Source organism: Microcebus murinus, chromosome 2, assembly GCF_040939455.1.
Source record: "Microcebus murinus isolate Inina chromosome 2, M.murinus_Inina_mat1.0, whole genome shotgun sequence".
NCBI classification, from domain to species: Eukaryota; Metazoa; Chordata; class Mammalia; order Primates; family Cheirogaleidae; genus Microcebus; species Microcebus murinus.
Window position 1 is genome coordinate 122,436,310 of NC_134105.1, and position 22,017 is coordinate 122,458,326.

Here is a 22,017-nt window from a genome sequence, read left to right on the forward strand (position 1 = left end):
ACACACGTGTGTACGTGCATGTGTATACACATATTCATGTATACTTATGTGTGTGCACATGGTGTTACTTAAAGAATATTGAACCTAGTGATTTGAGTAATTCTCTTTACGTCTGCCGCCCTGAGCTTCAATTTTCTGTTCTATAAAATGAAAACCTTTGACTAGAATACTTCTAAGGTCAACTCCAGTTACAATATTCTTTGTCTTTACCCAGGTTTCCTAAAAACACATAGCCTGAGGCCAAAGCTTACATGCCAATGCTTCCTTGGCAGGCACAGGAGTGAGGATACAGGGGCAGGAAGCAAGGAAGCAGGGCGAGTCAGGACAAGGGCGTGCATGAGCGAGCCGGCCACGCCCTCCTGACAAGCTGCTTGCTGCACTGTGCAGGAGAGGACCTGCGAAGTCACTGGATCTCCACTGGTCCATCCAGGGGCGGAAAGAATGAAGATCTTATCTCTAGCTTCCAGTTGCCATCGGTCCAAATCGCTCCTGTGAGGTACTGCCCACCCTGCACTTCTAGAGTGCATATGCTTGAATACCAAGTGGTTCTGCAAAAGCAACAGGGCCGCCCTGGGCAGCAGGTGGCAGGCGTTCGGCTCAGGGATGAAGTCAGGCACTGTCAGGTAGTGCTTGCAAGTCACGTGAAGAACCTGGGGGAGCCATGACTGTGGAAACACGGAACTCTTGCTAAGACCACCTAGACCAGATACAAAGGCAAGCATGGAGATCTGCAGAGATAAGAAACTGAACCTTCTGCAGTTTCAAATGAGTCATCTTTCAGTTTAATTTATATCTCTGACATTTTTCCCTCAAAAGCACGCATTGCAAAGACTGAACTTGGTGACTTGGCCAAGTGGCAATGATTTTGTATAGCCTTGGCATTTTTTCTTATGGAGCTCAAAGGACTTTATCATTAAACATTTCCTCTTTAAACCTGTCAGAAAGAGGAGACGTATTTACATTTTCTCCTTAAACAGCTGGAAAACTAATATCTAGAGAGCAATGCTTTGTTTTGGACCCAGTGTTAATTCTGGGGATGAAGAAACTAAGCCTGTAGGTTCTGAAGCCAGAACTTTGCCCACCAGATCCTCTGTTAGCTCAAAGGCAATTCCAAGTGAATTCGGGGCTGCTGGTGATGACAAAGTCCTCGATGCAGGAGTTTCCTGGGTTGGAATGAATAATGTTCCTACATTTATCCTGTCCACACACTACAATGATTTCCTTACTTCTCTGTCTTGCCCGTGGCCTGTGGAGCCGGAGCTCGCTCTCCCGGCATCCTAAGTGGATAGCACAGGCCAGGCAACATAGCAGATTAAACAATGTTAGCTGAATGAAGGAGCTCATGCCTCTGGGAGCAATACGAATCTACTTTAGGGGGGAGATTTCTCGGTGATACTTCTCCATACCAGGTTATACCGATCCTTCAGCAACCAAATGTGTAGCCAGCACATTTGCTGCATTAAACATAATTTCAGTTCAGAAATCCATTTAGATTTTCAGGTTGTTAAAATTCTCAAGTTGTTAAAATGGGATCAAGAAATAAAGAAGACAGTGATTCAGAAAATAAAAATCTATGGTATCTTCAGGTATTTAGTAAAGGCTTACAATACCCAAGATCTTAACTTATGTGTATTCCAACCCTTGTATCACCACTGCAAGATAGATATGAATATCCCTGATTTGCAAATGAGGAGATTCAGAGAAAGGCCAGATTACCTGCCCAAAGTTGCATAGCCAATGTGGGCTGGATTCAAGATCTAGAAGTACTTCTGTCTGCTGTTGCTATTTTGCACAGATGCTCAGGACTTGATATTGTGTAACAAATTAAGGCACAGGAGGCAGCACTGTGGGACAGCAAATCTGGGGTGCTATCTCTAGTAGAGGACATCACTCTGCTTGGCCACAGATGCCAAATAAGAGGGAGTCCTTGTAGGTGTGCGGGGAATCTGCCATTCTGGAGTTGAGATAACAGAAGCCAAGGGACTATTCAAAGGGCTGTGTTGTGTTTGATGGGAGGCAGGGAGTGTTTGCTAAGAGAAGAATGACCAGGAAAATGTTGGTGTGCAAACCAAAGCTTAGATGGGGGGGTTGGGCTTCCTCTCCCATCCCTTCACTGATGCCAATCTGATCTTGTTTTAACGGGAAAGAGTGGCCCAGGCCCCAGGCCCTGGTTGTGACAGTCCTTGCTGAGCAACAGGGATGGCTGGGAAGGTGTTTTCTGACCATTCGCCATTCCCGTAAGGCAACAGTCACATGCAGCCGGAGAAGGCGGGCGGATCCCACCACCTGCTTCCGCCACCAGCCTCCGAGACCCAGATACTCTAACCCATCAGCGTGCCCAAGAACCTGCGCCAGCAAACGGGATGCTGCATTCGGGAAGATCTATGCTCCGGGCTCCCAGAGCAGGACTGTTTCTGCCGCCTCCTATCTCCACAGATAGAATTTAGAGATTTTATTTCATTATCCTTCAGAACATCTCAAAAATTCACTAACTCTAAAGACTCAATAATAATATGGGTATTTTCAGTTGTAGTTTTGCCTAGTTTTGGCTTCACAGAAGTCTCAAGTAATTCGAGACAGATGCCTGTATTCTCCCTCTTTGACATGCATGGTGTTCAGGAACAGGTAAAATGCCTGAGAAAAGATGATGAGAAGCCTGTCTACGTAGCCTCATCACAAAGAAAGGAAACTCAGTTATTAGAAAGGAACTGAGATCTCGCAGGCAGCAGAATACATGAATAGGGCTGGGACTGAGGCTCTCGGCACCGGGGATGTGGTTAAGAACAGGCACCATGGCCTCGCATGGAGTTGGATTCCACTACACTAGCTGTGTGGCCTTGGACAAGTGACTTAACCTCTCTGTGTGTTAGTTTCCCTGTCTTTTCAATGACAGTTAAGAATATACAGCCTCCATGATTACTGTAAGACTAAAAGTGATATTCAATGTAAAACTTTTCTTTAGCACGATGTCTAGACACAGTAAGCTCACATCTATTCATGCACTCAGTAAAGCTTTTTTCAAATGCTTACTGTGCCTGATATTTTTCTAGGCCCTTGGGCTACATCAGTGAGAGAGTCTGACAAAGTCTCGTCCGTACAGCACTTACGTCTAGCTAGTGGTGGGAGACAGGGAAGCAGCAAGCATAATAAATAAGTAGAATATAATGTGTTGGGAAGTGGGGAAACAAAACAGGATGAGGAGGTTTGGGAGGCCCGGCGCAGCGGTCACGGCAGGTGTCGTGGGAAAGTGGACGCCCACACGCCCAGGGGAGGCTGAGCTGCCGGGGCCAGGAGGGCAGGCGGGGAGAGGGCGCGCGGGCGGGGAGAGGGCGCGCGGGCGGGGAGAGGGCGCGCGGGCGGGGAGAGGGCGCGCGGGCGGGGAGAGGGCGCGCGGGCGGGGAGAGGGCGCGCAGGCGGGGAGAGGGCGCGCAGGCGGGGAGAGGCCCCGCCCGCTGGGCGGCACACAGGCCAGAGGTCTGCAATGAGGCGGGGGAGGTGGACAGTAGGACGAGAGCAGGTATTCTTGTTATTGTTACCCGTTCTTTACTAAAGCATGCCTTCCCAGTTCTGAGACAGGGACAGAGAGAGACGCAGACAGACAGACTAAGACTAAGAGAGAGACTGAAACACCCGAGTCCAAGGAACTGGGGAATCTAGTCTGAGTAAATGGGAGGAGTGACTGCAGGGGCAAAAGTGACCTCTAACCCCCACAAGCCAGTCACCGCCCGGCGGGTGTGCGGGGCGCTCTGGGCTCTGGGCGTACCTGCGCTCCCACTCGGGCAGTGCGCAAAGGCAACTCGTGTAACCAAGGCGTTTGTACCCCTAATATTCTGAAAAACATATATTTCACTAGATTTAAACTCAGACCCGAGTCCTCAAAGGTGGATAATTGTTCTATCTCTGAAATCATAAACCTTAATGTCACATCCCACGAACGCAGCCCCTTCCCAGCTCTGCGCTTCTCACAGCCGAGCAATCTGTTCTCCCACGACGGACGTGCGCGTCCTTCGGCTCCTGCGCTCACCGCAGGCATCAGCCCTGTGTTTGCCTCCTTCTCTACCCGCCCTAAGCCACGTGGCCCTTGCAAGTGCTCTCCCCCAGCCTGTCCTCTCCTCCGACTTTCCTCTGCCCACCCAGGCCACCGGGCTGTGGCGAGCTGGCTCGCGATCCCGGGCGTTCCGTGCGCCCTGCACACGGCGCTGTGCACAGCTGCGGTGAGGCTCACACTCCACTTCCTCTTCTTGCAAACCTTGTGGGGCTACTGTCAAAATAATTTAGAATTGGGCCACTTCTGGCCACGTCTGCCACCACCATGCAAGTCTAAGAAAACCGCATCTCTCCTCTGCATCGCCGCGGCTTCTGACTGCCCCCCCAGACCGTGTGTTTCGCATCTGCCCTCCACGCGGCGGCCGGCCGCAGCAGCCGAGGCCCCGCGCCAGCCCCTGCTCCAGTCCTCCAGGGCTGCCCATCCCAACCTGGTCAGTGCGCCGCCCTGACCACCAGGTGAGGGGCGTCCTGGCGCTGCTCTGCTGCTCCTCTGCCTCCCACCGCCCTCCTCCGTCTTCCTCTAACACGCGCGAATCTCCGCCCGCTGCTCCTCTGTCTGGAAGCATCTGGCCCTGATGTCTGCGGGGCTCCTCCTCCCATCTGGGTCCCCAACCACTCTGGCTGAAACTCCACCTTCAGCACCTCCGTCCCAGATCCCTGTTTGTTTGTCTCCGTGACATGTATCACCATCTGCAATATGATATATTTTACTATTTTTATTGTTGGTGTCTCCATAAGGCAAGAGGTTTGCTCCAAATCCCTAGGAGAGGTATGCAGTAAGGGCTTAATGTCTGTTGGAGGAATTAATAAATTCATGAAATCTGATAGTAAAATTCTTGGAAACAGGTTTTTAGTGTGCTTAGCTTTATTTCTTTAGCATACAGCAGCAGGGCTGGGTAAAGCCTACGGAAGGAGCACGCATGGAGTGGACGAATATCTACGTCTGGCATCAGGAAGTCAGGGAGGGCACTGTGGAGGGCGCCTGGGAACCAGCCTTCCCTGGAGGGGCTTCATGACGAGCCCTCAGCAAGCTGCGCCCCACGCCGGGCAGCCCAGAGGGCCAGGCATGCCACTGACGCGGGCACGCACCTGCTGGGAAGGCTGTTTCGTTTCACCAAAACTTTGGTAGAAACTTATTTCCACAGTGGCTTTAGTGTCACGATGTGGTAAAATTCTTCATCGAAACTATCTAGCTTTGTAAAAATGTTCATGTGAGGGTCTGGCTCCCGGGTAGATAATTAGGAGCTGAAGCCATGCGCTGGGTCACTGAAACGGTAATTCCCATTTGTTATTAGATTTACACTCAGCACTGAGCACATCATGATGGTGTTTATGATCACCATCTGGGCTCGAGAAAGGCAAAGCATATGGTGTTTTAGTAGAACTGCTAGAACGGTATTAATCTGCAAGGATACCCTCAATTAGTCCGACTCATTAATTTCTGGATGTAGCCTGTGCAGGACAGCGTCCGGGCTGAAGGCTCGCAGGGCCGGGAGTGTTGCCGCATTCTCTCTGCGCCGATTTGCTCTTGGCTCCCAGACGGTCTGTGGGGATGCCGAAACTCTCCCCCAGCACAAGCAGGCAGCGCACACCTGGAGGTACTCTGCGTGGGACTAGAGCGACCCAGGCGAGCCCGACAGAGAAAACTGAGTAGTGGCCTGTCTCTGGCTAACTTCCCTACCCTGGCTACTGTTGTTTCCAGAGCTGCTTTCTACACACCCAGCCCTGCAGGTGGCGAGGGCACCAGCAAACTCTCCAACACCCACGTGACGGGCACACCTGCTCGCAGCCTGCGCCCCTCTGGCTTAGAGTAAGAAACCAGCAGGCGAGGAAGTGAGCGTGCCACGGGTCTTCTCCGGCTAGTCTCTCACCAGGAGTGTGCAAGCTCAGATGCTGCTTGCATCATCTAGAAATTGCAGACGGCTTCCAAAGCCGTTCAGCTCAGCCCCTGCAAGCAGCAGCACTCCTCCAGAGTGAGGCTCGTGTGCTCCCCACAAAGCCGTCCACTCTGCTCTGACGTCGCAGCAGACACGAACGCCTTGAAAGGGAGAATTGCTTTGTATCTAACCTGAGCACGCTTTCAAAATGTGAGCCTTTCCTTCTTCATCAGTATTCAGAGACAAAGGAAATACTTTCAGTCTTTTGCATAATAGCCCTCTAAATATCTAATGGTAACATTGTGGACAGAATGGGAATGGGGTCATATAATGAGTGTGAGTGCTGGCTCTGTGACATGCTCGGTGGCCTTGGTCACCTTCCTTATTGAACTCCAAATCTCAGTTTCTGCATCTGTAAAATGGGTGTGATGTGCTATTCATTCAGTAAATACTTACTGAATTCCTATTAGAGGGCAGGATGTATACTTGGTTTTGATATGAATGGTGGTTAACATTTACTAAGCACTTACTATGTGCCAGGCACTGTTTTTGTTTTTGGTTTTCTTTTTTACTATTTTAAATTAAGTCATTTAAATCTCACTGGAACCTTATTAGCTAGAGTGCCTCTCCATTTAACAGATGAATAAACTGAGACAAGGGTGGGGTAACCTGCTCCAGATTAAGCAATCCGACGGTGAAGCAGGATTTGAATGTGGGCTGCTGACTCCAGAGGTGAGGTTCTTCTGTGACCGGCCAGTCGGCCTCGCTGCCTCCCAGGTGTTAGGGACGGAGTAGTGGGCAAAGAGACTGGGCCCCAGGCCTCACGGAGCCCACTGTCTAGTGAGGTAGCAGACACAGAGCACATCAATACAATAACAAACTGAGATGAACGTTCTGAAGGAAAGAAACATGGTGTTATAAGTACACCTAACAGTGGCTCCTGCCCCCTTCTGCCATGAAGAAGGGACACTTGATCTGAGATCTGTAGACTGTGAGGAGTTAATTAGTTGAGAGGGATAAAAGCACTCTAGGTGATAGGGCCAACACGTGCAAAGGCCCTGTGGTAGAAGTGGTAATGGTGTTGGAGGCACAAGAAAGGCAGTGACCCTGGAATACAGAGATCAACCAAGGGAGTTGGCAAGAAGGTTCTAGAGAAGTGGGAAGGGGCCACTCCATTATTCCCTAATGTGCCTGTTAAGTATTTTTGTCACGGAGGAATAGCAATCTATTAAAGTTTTAAGAAGGGCCCATGATAAGATCAGATGTCCGTGTTGAAAATAACCACGCCCTTAACGTGCCATGCAGATTACGTGTGAAAATCCTTTCAGAATTTGTACAGTGCTACAAGATCAGTGGTTTGAATTGAAGTCGGGTCAGGTTACCCTTCCCCTGTGGCTCTGCATCATCGTGGAGTCACTCCTTGAACATTCTGGGATTACATCCCTCCTGGCTAATCCGATACAACTGGATTCAAGAGCCAGTATAAGGCGATTTGAGGGGTGTCAGCAAAGTAGCTTGGCCGCAATGTTTCTCTTAGTGAGACTGGCACAGCCTAAAGTTCCAGCATCCGCCAATGTCTCTGTTAATGTGCAAGTGTTATCAGCTCAGTTCCACCACGTTGGTGGTTGATCAGATCACTTTAATTAGTGCTGCAGCCCCGCAGAAGTGGCGACCACGACAGAAAATGGGATGTACAACCCATCATGGACGGGATGTAAAACCTTAGACGAGGGGACGACGTCCGGACCGGTCAGGGAGCGTGGCGAGGAAGAGGTGAGCCCGCTGGGCAAGGGCACTGCCTGAGACAACTCTTCCCGGTTAGCAGGGACCGATCCTGGCTGAGGGGCTTGTACTGAAGAAGACAATTCTTTACCAAAGAACTAGCCTGTAGTAACTCCAAAATACAGAATTAAAGATTATGATGCATCTTTGCTAGGGTGAAAGTGATTTATCAATTAATTCCAAATCTGCAGCCTTGCTATGCTTTAATACAAAATAATCTTTCAGATACACAAAAACCAACACAGTAAGTGACCCCATCAGTGTGCTGAGGGCAGAGGCCACAGGTAGTTCACTGCAGGCCTAAGCACCTAGCGCATGGCCGCGTATGCTGGGGTCTCCCCGGCTCCCTGACTCACCGACTGTGTGGAACGCTGGGATGCAAGGCGGACTTCTGCCGGGGGCAGAGGCTGAGAAGGGTTCTGGAAAGGCAATGCTTCTATACTGGGCCTTGAATCCATCCCCTTCCCTACTGAACTGCAGGTTGTTCCATTTGACTCCCTCGGTCTCTCTTTCCTCACCGCAAGGGGCCTCCTGGGCACCCCTTTTGGGCTCTGCTAACCTCAGTGTCTCTTACCTTGGGCTTTGACATCATCCACCACCGGGCACGGTGTCTTCACGATCACATCGCTTGGCCTGGAGCGCCGGCCTGTGTTGTCCACTCCCCACAGCGTGAACCTGGCCGGAGGGGGAAGGGTTATCAGCGAGTGTGGGTGGAGGCCACCAGGGCGGGCAGAGAGCGTGCAGCCTCGAGCCTCTCCTGCTCCCTGTGGGTCTTGGGCTGTACCTGCCGTCTTGGATGGATCAATGACACAAAGCACCAGGGCGTAGGACACTGGCTCTGCAAGCCGGGCCTCCAGACCAGCAGCACCAGCATCACCTGGGAACTTGTGAGCAGTGACAGTTCTCAGGCCCCACCCCAGACCTAATGAATCAGAAATTCTGGGATGGGGACCAGAACTCCGTGCTGTACCAAGCCTTCCGGGTGATGCTGAGGCCAGCTCAATGTTGGCAACCGCTGAGCTGAGGGAAAGAGTACGTATCTTTGGAAACAGATGCCCAGAACTTGGGTCTGAAGCCATGTGGAGTTACAGTTAACTCCCGGGAGCTTTATTTTCTCTTATCTGTGAGACAGAGATGAGAGGAAAGTAAGACTACTTGTAAGTCACTGTGAGGATGAATGAGATAACACCGCACGGGAAGACCTGGGACATAATACGATTCATGACACCGCATAAATCACATTAGTTCCCTTCTGCTCTGTCCTGTGCTCAGTCCATACCTCTGTGCAAAGGACAGAGGACAATTTCCTTCTCTCAAGTGAGGTGCAAGGGAGCCCTGGCGGCGGGTGTCTTGGCCTGCCGTGCGCACACTCCGCTCTCACACGCGGCTCACGTGCCCAGCGAGAACGCCCCACCGCAGACCAAGAACCCGGGGTGGAAACGTCGGGGCCCCACCAGTGTGAAGACCAGGTTCTGAGAGCCCTCCCAGGAAGAGGATGGGAATCTGGCTCCCAGAGGCTGAAGGTAAAATCCCCTTGGGTTACGGAGCTGCATGACGAGGAACTCTGGGTGCTGTTCAGGGGTTGGCCGAGCACAGCCGTGGCCAGCAGCCCTGGTGCTGTGCGTCCAGGGCTCTGATAACCAGCCCGTGAGCCTAAGGAAATCATGAAGGCTGCCTTTCCTGTTGCTTCCCTTCCTGCTGTGCGGCCACGGGAGGCTGCATGTATTGGCAAACATGGATTTTCTTTGCTCTTGGAGTCACAGGGAGGAAGAGAGGGGAAGGGGAGGGAGATGCCCCAAGACAGAGTGGCCCAGGTAGATGTCAGCTGGGCTTAAAACAGGTGAACGGGTGGAATAGAAAAGAAATAGAAATTGCCTAATGATTCTGCCAAGAACTATGTTTCTCTCAACAGAGAAGAGACAACCTTGCTCCGCCACTCCCTCCCCTCACAGTGACGCCGGAGAATGGTCAGTATGAGAGCCTGTGCACCCCGATATGTCATTCGTCCTCCTTCTCGCTTCCCCAAATCCTCACGCTGGAGTCATGGGCCTGCCCCAGGCAGGATCCATCCCGCCAGGAGCCCTGAGGACACGGAATGTGACACGCTGGCGGGCTCAGGACGGCAGGCCACACCACGCCCGCTGCACTCCGTGGCACTGCCCCGCCCTCGCTGTGGGGCCAGGGCCAAGAGCTCGGCTTCCCTCCTACCTGCTCAAGGTGGCCTAATCCATTCCGCTGTCTCCCGCGTTCTGACCAACAGTCTCGCCTGGTGCTAAACCCCACCCTGACCCTGCTCGGAACCTCAGATCCCGCCACGGTGCTCTCCCCACCCTGCCTCTCCTCCACGGCTTGAGCAGGCCCCTGGCACAACGCCCTACACAGCTTCCCAGCGGCAGTCTGGACCCTCGCGATGGCAGCCAAGGAAACTTCCATCATCTGGCCCCACGTGCCTAATCAGCTTCTTCTTGGTGCTGTTTCTAGATCTGTGACTGAGGCCACCAAACCCTGCATCTGATGCAGCTGATCAGCCTTGTGTGGAGCCAGCTCTGTTTCAGGGTCGATCCCATAATCCAGTCTCCACCTCTGCCGCCTGCCTAGGCCACCCTGAGCTGAGGTCCTCAGGCATGGGCCCAGGGGTCCCACAGGGCAGATTTCAGACTTGCACCTCGTGATCTGGTTCCCACAGGGGACAAAGTCCCTCTTCACACCTGTGCCCCCTGCATTTAGTAGGAAGTGAGAAAGCCTGAAGACTTACAGTGTCACACAAATCTTGGTAGAACTGTCCTCTGTCAGCCTGGGTGAGCCCCCTTCTCTCGCTAGAGACGCCAACAATGGGCCCTTGCATGCAGGAAGTCCCTCTCCTGCCCAGGGGTGGTGTCGCTCGCTCTTTCTGGCAGGGTCTGCCCTGAGCGGTCCAGCAGCCAGCTCTCATCAGAGTCGGGAGCCACAAGGCCCCGTTCTCCCCCTGCGACGCTCTGGGGCCAGCATGGTCCTGGCCCTGTCCCAGCAGTTGCCTGTCTGCCCTCAGTGCCTGCCCCCAGGCTGCGCATGCGACTTCCGGGCTGAGCCCAGCCCTGTTTCTGCTGCGGGGACCCAGCCTGCCCTGTCGGGTGCCCTGGCCCCTCTGTGTCCCGCCCTGCTCTGGGTTTTCCTGTTGGCCTCCCAGAGCCCCGTGTGAGGCCTTGGAAGGCAGGTCAGGGCTGCAGTCTGGCTACCCTGGGACAGGCTATCTGATGCCACCTGTCAGTACATTAAAGGGCCACCTGCCCTAGACTGTATAGCTGGCTTCCAGTTACCTTTTGTAGCCTACCATTATTTAATACTGGACCTTTAAGTTCCAGCTGTTTCCCTGGACTATATGGGAAATTTCCTAAGACTCAGGTACCAAGTTGGCTGTCAGATGGGTCCTGTCTGTCAGTCGGTCCCCAACCACCCCCAAGCCCGTCCCAGCTCTGCTTTGTGTCCTCTCTTGCTATAGGTTCCAGCTAAACTCTGTCCCTGAGCTGGGACAAACACACCAATGCTCACATTAATTCTCACACCCCCTAATGGGGCAATTAGCGCAAAATTTAGGTTCCTAAGCTCTTACCATTTTTAACAGCATATTTTATTTTCAGTAGGAAGCAGGTATTAAGAAAGGACATGCTTCACACAACCTCTGAACAGGGATGCGGCCTGGCCTAAGAGCCGCTGCTCCGCGGCGCCCACTCGGCCTGAAAGAGCAGCTGGTTTATTCACCGTGAAGGCCCGAGAGCAGCTCACACAGTGTCAGCTGGAAATGCCACCTGCAGTCACTTGAGTAAGGCCTTCTCCGCTTATTATTAGCATTACTGTTGCCACCATTGAGTCCCCGGACAGCCAGAGGGTCAGCCGGGTTGCGGGGCAGAGGAGGCAAGCTCTGGCCCGTGTGCGGCCGCCTGCGTAAGGGCACGGGCTGCCTGTCCCAGCCCTGCGCTCCTCGCACCTCGGTGGGCCAGGACTGTCCTTCCGTGGCTAGAGGGTTGGCGATTGCGCTGACCGGCCTGTGCGCTGTGCAGCGACACAGAGCAGCTCCAGCGCCAGGGGCGGGGCTCAAAGACCTGACAAGCGAGGTTCGGAAGACCCGCACGCCTCCCGGCCACAGGTGCCCTGTGCGCTGCCTTCCCGCGCTCCACCCCTGGCGGTGGTCTCTGCCATCCTGTCCCTGGTCACCAGTCTGCTGTCACGTGCCGGACAGACAGCAGCCCCCTGTGAGCACCGCTGTGCCCAGGGGCAAAGCAGGAAAGCTGGCAGGTCGCCTCCCCACTCTGGCCTCAGTTTCCTCATCTGCGGGATGAAGATGTTGGACCAGACACACTTTCAGATCCCTCCCAGCGAGGCTCCGAGCGGTTCCTGCGCAACGGCCCTGCCAGAGCGGCGCGGCCGGTCATCTCAGGACCAGGCTGGCGGCTCTGGCTCTGCGGTCCCGGCCGGAGCCAGCTCCAAGCTGGCCCCACGCCGGCCCCCGCGCCCGCCCCGCGTCCACCCCACGCCGCCCCACGTCCCACGCACGCCACCCCCCGCCTCACGCACTCCCCACGCACACCCCATGCATGCCATCCTCCACCCCACACCCCACGCACGCCACCCCACGCCCCACGCACGCCCCACGCCCACCACCCCCTCGCCCTTCGCCAGACCCCCGCACCTGCCCCACTCCCGCCCCTCACGCCCTACGCCCGCCCCACGTCCCCCCACGCCTCACCCCCACCCCACATCCCCCATGCCCGCCCCACGCCCCACGCCCGTCCAGCGCCCGCCCCGCACCTGCTCCGCCCCCCCACCCTCCCACGCCTGTCCCGCGCCCGCCCCGCACCTGCTCCACGCCCGCCCACGCCGGCTCCACGCCAGCTCCATGCCGCTGGCGAGGCCACGGGACTGCGCCGCCAGGTCCCCACAGGACCGGAGTGGCCTGTAAGCGGACGATGCCGGAGAAGTCACTCACATTGTGGAGCCTCGGCCTCTGCCACCGCCCGCCACGGAGCCGGGTGCTGGGCGCCAGCGCGCCCTGGCTGTGGAAGGCGAGTCTTGCTCATGGTCACTTGGTGGGCAGAAACCAGAGCAGGGCTGGCCTCGCCCTCAGCCTGCGCCTCCCCGTCTTCAATGCTCAGCAAACGTCCCTGTTTTACAAGACGTAGGAGGCAGCACTGGATGATCGCCAAGGAAGCAAGGGTGGAAGAGGGGGTCGGCCTGAGCCTTTGATAGGAAACGCAGCCCAGTCAGGCCCGTGGGAGCAGGGTGCCGGGTGGGGGCCCGAGGGCACTCCTAACGCAACCACGCCAGGCTCTCGCTCACAGGAAACTGGAATTCCTAATTATAAAACCGGTTGTGACTTAGTCACAGCTTAGGGATCACTGACCCTTGTAAGTGGCAGTGCCAGTTTTGCTGGTCTGAGACGCCTTGCAGCATGGGAGGTGGCCTGCGCTCCCCCAGCCTTTGCCTGCCAGCTACAGGGTCATGGCATTGGTGGCATCACCCAAAAAGTGGGCGGACATCCGTGGTCTCGGTGTCATCAGCTGTGTCTGTATATACTGTCCAGACCCTCCAGAATGTCACTTGTCTCATGTATTTTACTTTCCTCGTGCCGGGCCCATAGTTACGTCTCGTTTCTGTATTGAAGATATTCAGCCTGAGCATCCAAGTTCATCTTGCAATCAGCGCCACTCAGATTTCGAGTGCTTTTCATCTTTGAACTGTTTAACGGTGGGAATGGAAATGATTTAGTCTGGAAACCTTGACTCTACTCTTGTGACCTCATCTGTAAACTGTTAGATGTTTTTCATACTGATGGGTCAAAAGGTCCCAGAACTACATCACTATGAATTCCGCCTTAGCGCCTGGAGTTTTCCATCATGACTTAGATTCTATCACTGTGTCTCCTCCTTTGGCATCTTTTATCTCTCTGCTTCACAAATATTTTACAAGGGTTCCCAGAGCACAGGGGGAAATGGGGAAGAGTTCACAGACAGAATAGGGCTGTTCCAAGTGCCATGATATAGTTCACTGTATTTTCTTTACAGAAAAATGCTGACCATATCTAGCCTCTATAAATTATTTCAATGCCACTGAAGTTAGCTTTCTAAAGTGGAGTTCTTGGTATTCTACTCTTTTCCTCAAAAAAAAAAAAAAAAAGTAATAATCTCCTCTGAATTTCAGCATTTACTCTATTTTCCCAGTCTCCTTTTCTTCCTTTTGCTTTTACTCACCACCTGCTTCAGCCCTGCTGGACTATTTGCTACTTATCTTCCTGCTTCTTCGCTTTTGCCTTTGTTTCCTGAGCCTGATGAGCCTTTTCCAACATTGCTCTGCTATTGAAATTCTACGAAACCCAGTTTAGATGATACCCACTCTAGTTGGAATTAATCACTTCTTTCTTTTCTCTTCTACAAATGCTCCTTGCTCTTCTATCTAACATGTATTTCATTCTGCCTATGTTACAGTTAGTTTTTTGTTTCCCATTATTTGCAAACTCCTTGAGGGACAGGACAGTTTTATCTTTCAAGATCCTTCCCACTCCTGTGCCTACGCACTCAAGAAATTTCTTTATAATGCCCATTGGGATGAGACCTTGGAGACTCAACATCTTTTACCGGGTCTCTAAGGGAACTCCAGTAACAACAAGAAACCAGTGCAAAGCCCTGGGACTTCAAGGGAAAGGAGACACTAGTCAGGCGTGTGCTGTGTTACTCACATGTAAATGGTGTCGGGCTCTAGGCAGCGTATGATCAGAGAGATGGTGGTAAGCTGCTTGTCTGGCACCTGAGATGGCATGGCACAAGGAGACTTTGCTCCAGAGATGATGTCATCCACAAAGCTCAGCACCGTTTCTGCCCAGAGGGGAAGGAATGGGAAAGGTGTGAGAAATACTAATGACCAAGCAATGAGGAGATAGAATCAACTTGATGGAACTTAACAGTAAAATTGCTTGGTCCCCAATCTTCTCAAATTCCTGGTAGAGAAAGGAGACCTAGAAGGAATGGTCTTTTCTGGCTGTTTCATATTTAACCAATCAACTTAGAGCCATTTGTCTAGAGTTAGTTCAGACCCAACTAAGGCAAGATGCACATACCACATCTATGTGCTCTTTCATAAAATGTTTCTGGCAGGGACAGAGAACAGTGGTCACTGCCATATCTTCGCAATGCCTGTGCACATAGAGAAAGAGACCCTGAAGCAATAGGCAGCTCTCTGTGCCTGAAGGCAGCTGCATATGTCCCCAAGCCTCAGTGACACGTTCACCAGAAGCGATTTGCCTTGAATTAGGTAGTGGACGCCGCCATTCTGCTCCTGACCACATCTCTTGTGTAAGTTTTAGGAATGATTTATGTTGACATTTCCTATGTGTAGACAGTGAAATACTAAAACATGAAACATTTTTCGTGAGATGTTTCCACCCTTTTAAGGTTTCCCTCTTCTAGCTGGACCTGACAAAAGCAGAGTTTGCTTTAGGACAAGACATGGGGCAAGGCATCTGTTGGCACATGCTTTTGCCTGGAGAGTGGTTATTAGCAGTGGAATTTTTTTTTTCTGTAATCATGGCAGTGGTTAGCAGAGAATTGTTTCTTAAATGTGGGCTAGGATAGCTAGTGTATTGTATTGTTTCTTTGTGAGTGTGCCTAGAGGCAATGAAATGGACACCTCTTTTATAAACAAAAAGAAAAGCAAAATCAAAACAAGACTGTGAAGTTGCTCACCATGCAAAAACTCTTAAACAGACAAGATGCTTGCTTCTTGGAAGAGACAACAGCTTCTCTTTTTCCCTGCTCCTCCCGCACTGCCCTGTGATGCTGGGGACCTGGGGCAAAGCCACGAGGCAGTGCGTTTTTCTTTTGTTTTCTTTTTACCACCTTGGACCAAGACTAGCCCGTGAAGTAGAAGATGCTCACCTGTCTCCACTTTAGAGTGGTCCATCCTGTCAGTGACTTTCTCCTGGCGGAGGAGGTAATCTACAATCTGCACCCCGATCGGTGGCTCTGAGTGTTCCCATTCCAGGACCACGAGGGTGCTGCTGGGCTCATAAACCGTGGAGAGTCTCAGGCTATTGCAGACACAAAGAACATGAAACTGAGGACCCAGCTGTGAGCTACACTGGGCACTGGTCACCTTCTCCAGTTTCACATCGTAAACTTTTCTTTCTTAACCAACTACAAAAATGATCTGTTTGAGGGCTGATCTCATTCCCTAGATAGTAAGGTTCTTGAGGACCTCTGAAATCTATGTTCTATGCATCAAGTGCCTGTTACACATTAGTAACTCAACTGATATTTATAAACAAATAAACTAGTAGGTGAGCAAAGATGAATGAATGTCTGCATGTTACATGCGTCAGAGGAGGGGGCTTTGGAGGTAGTATTACTTTATATAGCTTGAAAATATTAAAATTTCTGGCTTTCCTCTTGAAAAATACTCAGAGAATGTCTATATAAAGCCCAGATAAGACCTGTTGACAGTGGGGTTCAGCAGAACTTCGCACTGGCAAGGCCATAGCTTAGCTTCTGTAACATTATCAGGATCTGCCCTGCTGTTGGCCAGGCAGGGACCCTGGCTTCCCCTCTTGCTGTGGGTACTAACGTTTATTTCCCCTGGGCCATATGCTGGCTGGGCCTTGGAGGAGGATCAGTTTGGAAGTAATGCCCCTAGGGGGCTTCCCTGGGCAAGAAAAAGTTGACCACATGTCAAGTTCTCCTCGGGGTGATGTCAGTGTCCGCTTGCTCAGGCTCTGATTTCAGTTTCTGTCTCTGCTCTTGGGTGTCTATGAATATCCCAGGTCCTGATTCCAGTCTTTGCTTGCTTTTCCCAATTCATCGTCTCCTCATTCTTTGCAAGTTGTCCATTTTGACCACTGTCTTGCCTTGCCATCTCAAGCCTCTTTGTGCCTTGTATACACTTAATAATTACTGTTGACATTCACTGGTCTGGATCTCCTAACTGTCCACGTGGTTTCAATTCACTGCCTTGTCCTGACTTCTTGTATGTGTCTCAGGTTTCTCGCCTGCTTCCAATTCCCTGTTTCTTCCTAGACCACTGGATTCTGGGAAATTTCCCAGTTCCTGCTCACTCCAGCCTCCCTCCCTGACAAGCACCCTGCCATTCACCTTGTCCTTGGTTCCCATATCTCATGACTACCGCTAATCCTGGTCTCTTTCCCTCCACTCGGCTCACAGAATCACTGTGCAAAATACTGCGAGTGAACCATACCAAACCATCTGCAATCTTCGATTTCAGTTCGACATACGCTGACGAAGCACCCACACCTGTAAGGGTGTGCTCGGTGCTGGGGCTGCACTGGTGCTCAAGTCCGCCCCAGCCCTTCTCCCATGGAGCTTAGTGGGTGATAGAAATACGTAATTACATGTGTGAGTTAGAATAGTATGTGATAAGAACTTCAAAGAGAAAATATATGAGGATATGGGAGCAATAGTAAGGAATTCAACTAGTGGGAAAATAATACAAACCACATGCTCTTCTGCAAGTGGCTTGCTAGGAAGGAGTGCATAGTTTGCATATGACATTAAAGATGGAATAGACTCAAAACAATGTGGATATTGACAAACTCATTAATTAGAGTCATATGCAGAGTGCTATTTTGAAGAAAAAGCATTAGGAAGCTTAAGTAAGGAAGATTTAAGACTTTCTGAGAACTCAATTTCTGTGAAAATATGGACTAAACTCGGCCTTTTCTGAGAAACAGCACTGTATATGATTACATGGATTTGTGTAAAACTAAAGTACATTTCTATTTCCAACTGAAACTACGGTCTACCACTGAAGGAAGAGATCAGAGTTGACAAGAAAAGTAAAGTCCTTAATGGTCATTTCCTGTTTATGAAAATTGAGCCCAGTTTGAACTTTTGCTATGACATTTAGTAAATGCAGGTTTAGAAATTAAACAAGCCCTAGGACATAATGACTGGAGCTTGTGTCTAACTGATAACTGTTTGGTAGCTTCAGTGTTAGGTTTCAAAGGTAGTTTTCTTACCTGGTGAATCAGCCTAAGAGTACCACTCCTAGTGGCTTCCTTTCTTTTAGGACTTTTATTAACAATGAGCTTACTTCTCTTTTAACTCACAAAACCCAAGTCGTGACTACAAGGAGCAAGAAGCCAATGGATGGTGCATGTAAAACCACCTACTCAGAGAAGGAAGACTGTAGACAAGAGAGGACATTGGCTTATAATGACAGCCTACTATTGCATTCTCCTCTTTCTCAGATTCCTTTTTGCTCCGCCCTGGCTCTGTAATGCCCACCTGCACCTGCATGAAGCAGGCCAGGGGGCAGCCTCCCAGCGTCTGGTTTCTTCCTGCAGTCTCTTGCTCCAGCTTACTCAGCCCTCCAGTTGTACATAGCCTGACCCTTGCTTTGTGCTTTCTTTACCTTACCAGCAAAGGGGTCATGCCCTTCCAGCTCATCCTACCAGCACGTTTTATTAGACATGCCATTTCTGTGCTTCACTCTTGTGGCTGATGCCATGTTAGAGGCCAAGAGGGGCACCTGTCTCATGTCCCAGCCTTCAGCTTGGCCAGTTCTGTTTAGTTTTCCCGAGGGGAAGGGGATGGGGCACGTTCATTCTCAGGCACCTTTGTAGCACTTCACCCTCTCTACCCCTCAGATGCAGACCCTCCTTTATGGTCGTCTCCAGCCCTCTGCTCTCCCCCCTTGATACTTGTTCCAGAGCACCCTTTCTCATAGCTGTGGCTGCACCTCTCATTTCTTTGGTTGCTGATTGAGATCTTCTTACCTCTGGTGTTTACGTTTTTGCAGAGCTCCAGACTGTCTGCACACTGACCGTCTCTGCAGAGCCACCCCATTCTAATCCCAGGCAAGCCCAAATGGAACCGGCCTCCTCCGCACACCTGCACCTGCTTTCAGGTTTCTATTTTTCCAACTGTGGACCATTCATCTTCATGGCCAACAAAATGTAAGTGTTAATTCAGTCACCACTACTCCTTCCTCCTCACCCCAAATCATCTCTCAGTTTTATCCTCTCCATACTACAATGGCTAAGAATGTGGTTTTTAGCCATGGCTCTGCTTCCTGCTCTATCACCTTGGGAAAATTCTTTAATCCATTTGAACCCATTTCCTTGTCTATTAAATGGGCAGTATCTAACCACTTAACACTGCCTGGCACCCAGGTGGCTGTGCTGTTGGTCTAGATAAGGGCTCATTATCGATCTCTAGCTTCTTCCATGGCAACAGCACTTTTACCTCAATTATCTTCTAGCTATACTGTCCTATTTTCTCTGCCTTCAAGGAGAAGTTCAAGTGCCATCTCCTCCATGAAGCCTTCACCATTGCTCAAATTTAGATTTGGCCATTCCCTCTTCACTTTCTTTAAATGTCTCTGGTTACATTTATCACATCATCACTTCTACTAAAGCAATCTGCATGCCTGCCTCCCCTGGTCAATTGCAAGCTGCCTGAAGGGAAGCTTGTCATACTCTTCTTTCTGTTCCCTAGTGCTCAGCCTATTGATCTGCAAGTAGTAGACACTCAGTGTTTGCTTGCAGGGTGACGCTGAGGCAGACATGCGAGGGAGAGGCAGGGAAAGGGAAGCGTACACAGGCTGCGGGAGAGGAGCACAAGTGGGGAGTCCGTCAGCTCCAAAGGCAGTGGAGTCGCATCGACACCAGTCCTCGATGACGTCTCCTGTCCCTGAGCACCAGAGAGAGCTCATGGTGGCCTCCTGCAGGAGCTGCGTGAGAGAGCAGGGAAAAGAGTGAGCGCCAGGAAGCCAGGGCGGCTCAGAACCAGGCGGCGGAGCAATGAGCACCTGCAGAACCCGAAATGATTTCCAGGTTGTGTCCCCACTTCACTATTTGGGGATCTACAACTCTTACTCCCGGAGACTGCTTCTGGGAAGCCAGAGCCTCGTAGGACCTCTGGGGTGTCTCTCTCCCTTTAGCATAACGGTTTGTTCCTGTGGGAAAGGCTGTCACCTGGGAAGCAGGTCACATTCCGCCCACCATCTCCATTGTCCACTCCATCGTTCCACAACTCCCTACCACTCCTCCTCCAGGTGGCCACTCTTCCCTCTGCCCAGAGGCACCTGGCCCCTCCCAAATGCCTCTCTGTGCACCCTTACCTGCCCTCCCCACCCTGCCTTTGTATTCCCTCGGCATGTCTTGTGTCCTGCATGCCATAGATAGTTTCCCAATTCCACCTTGGGTTGTGACCAGGCGTTAGGCCTTTCTTTCTTGGCAGACCACGAACAGGAGAGGTGACACATGCTAAGAAATGGGCTCTGGACAGTCTGCCCTGGGTAAGAGCTCCAGCTTTGCTGGTCACAGCCCTGTGGCCTTGGGCAAGTTACATGAACTCAGTTTCCTCAAAGACAAAATAAGATAAAAATAGCACTTCCCCAATAGAGTTGCTATGACAATTAAATAAAATAATATAAACCAAATGAAATAAGATAAGATATGCATAGCACCTGGTACACATTAGTCACCTTTAAATGCTCGCAGTTATTATTATCTTTGAATAACAGACTTGAATCTTATGTAGACTTTGTAACTATCACAGAGCCTAGCAGAATTCTTTGCATGCAGTAGTTTCATAGAGACACTTATTAAATACTATTAAATAAAAAGCCAAAAGAACAAAATTAGGCTAGCAAGATAGCAGAACTTGTGACAGGGCAACTCCCTGGTGAGGAGGCGGGTCCCGGTGGGCGCTGACTGCCTTGACCCTGGCCGGGGAGGGAGCGGGCAGGACCTCCGCAGGGTGCACAGCTGGTCCAAGCTACCCACGGTCAGAGCTTCCTCTCTGGGTTAACTCAACATCTGCAGCGGTGGCTGTTGCTTCTGATTCTCTGCTCCCTGTTCCCCTCTCAGCACGCACACACTTCATGGGTAAATCAGAGAAAGGAAACCTAGCTATCCTGGAAAAGTTTAGACCAAAACCTTAAAGAGAGAGAAAGAGAGAGAGAGAGAGAGAGAAGAGGTAGGTAAAGAATGAAGAAGAAATACAGAAAAGAAAAAGAAAGGAAAAAAAAAGAAAAAAGACGATAACTCCACAAAAATCAAAATGATCAAGCCTAAAGCCAGTCTCCTAGGTTCCATTCTTGCAGAACGTAAGGAACATAGGCCACCCTGGGTTAGAGTAGTTGGAACAAGTGACCATACTCATCCCCTCCCCAGATCGGGAGCCCCTAGGGAATGGGAACCAAATCTTGATCGTAACTACAACTTGTGCAGAGTTGTATAATATATAAGGCCCTTCCAGAAGCTAACACTTTGACAAACAGTTATCGTGATTTACAGAGGAGGAAGCTGACGAAGAGGTGAGGAAACTTGCTCAGGCCACAGGACAGTGAACGGGGCAGTTCAGGATGACTCACTGGACATCTTGGGCCCCTTCCATCACACACCCACCAGCGCCAGGCATGAAGCCTGGTGCACAGTGGGTGCTTGCTGTATGCTTTGCCCGAAGGTACCAAATCCTAGTCAAAAGGTAAATTGTTTAAAACTAGGAAAACAGACTTTCTTTGAGGTAGACAGAATAAAAAAGAAATTATAACTGCTGCCTTAGAGAGTCTTCAGTCAACAATTATCCGCTAAGCATCCACAAGGGGCCATTAACTGCATTAAGCATTAAAGATACAATGATGCACAAAACACACACGGGCCCTTGTCTGCACAAATCTTACAGTCAGCTAATAAACAAACAAACGAAAGTTACCTAAATAGCCAAATAGCCACACCTGCGCTAAGGGCTGCAAAGGAGCAGGCTGAGCGCGGCGGCAGCCTCACAGAGGGCTTTGGGAAGTCCTCTGTGAGGGCATGGCTTTTCCTCTGAGCTTCGGGGGATGTGCTACAAGTTATTTGGTCACAAAGTTGGGGCAGCATTTTAGGCAAAAAAAAAAAAAACAAAACAAAACAATATGAAGATGACAAGCCCAGACGAAACTTCTAAATAAACTGAGCAAGGTCAGTCTGTAAGAAACACAGTGCGGGGCGAAGGGACGCTCGGCCAGTGAGAGGCAGGAGGGGCAGAACACAGAGCCTCGGGCCACAGGAAGGCAAGGTCACATTTCGAGAGCAATGGGAAGCCATTCAAGTATTTTAAAAAGTGGAACAATATGAGCGGATTTTCAATCCAAAGAAGTAAGGACCAACACTTATGATGACAATCATTTAAATACCATTTCTTCAAAAACTTTAACTCTCCACCTTTGATTCACACTATGATAGTTCCTACTCTGAATCAGCTACAGGTAACTGCAAACTCTTAGATGAGGGTAGAAGATGAACAAAGACCAATTTGGAAAGAAAGAGAAACGGAAATTGCAT

The 22,017-nt window shown here is 50.9% G+C and overlaps 1 protein-coding gene across 2 annotated transcripts in view; it reads right to left on the reverse strand.

Annotated features, from left to right (window-relative positions):
• The window catches only part of ASTN1 (astrotactin 1), a 315,886-nt gene that overhangs the window by 6,866 nt on the left and 287,003 nt on the right, over positions 1–22,017 (reverse strand). For both annotated transcript variants that reach the window (XM_012765031.3, XM_012765030.3), the window contains exons 18-21: positions 19,285–19,418; positions 15,611–15,762; positions 14,416–14,551; positions 8,281–8,381 (exon numbers count right to left, since the gene is read on the reverse strand). In XM_012765031.3, coding sequence (XP_012620485.2) covers positions 8,281–8,381; positions 14,416–14,551; positions 15,611–15,762; positions 19,285–19,418 — 523 coding nt within the window. The remainder of the gene's footprint in view (positions 1–8,280; positions 8,382–14,415; positions 14,552–15,610; positions 15,763–19,284; positions 19,419–22,017) is intronic.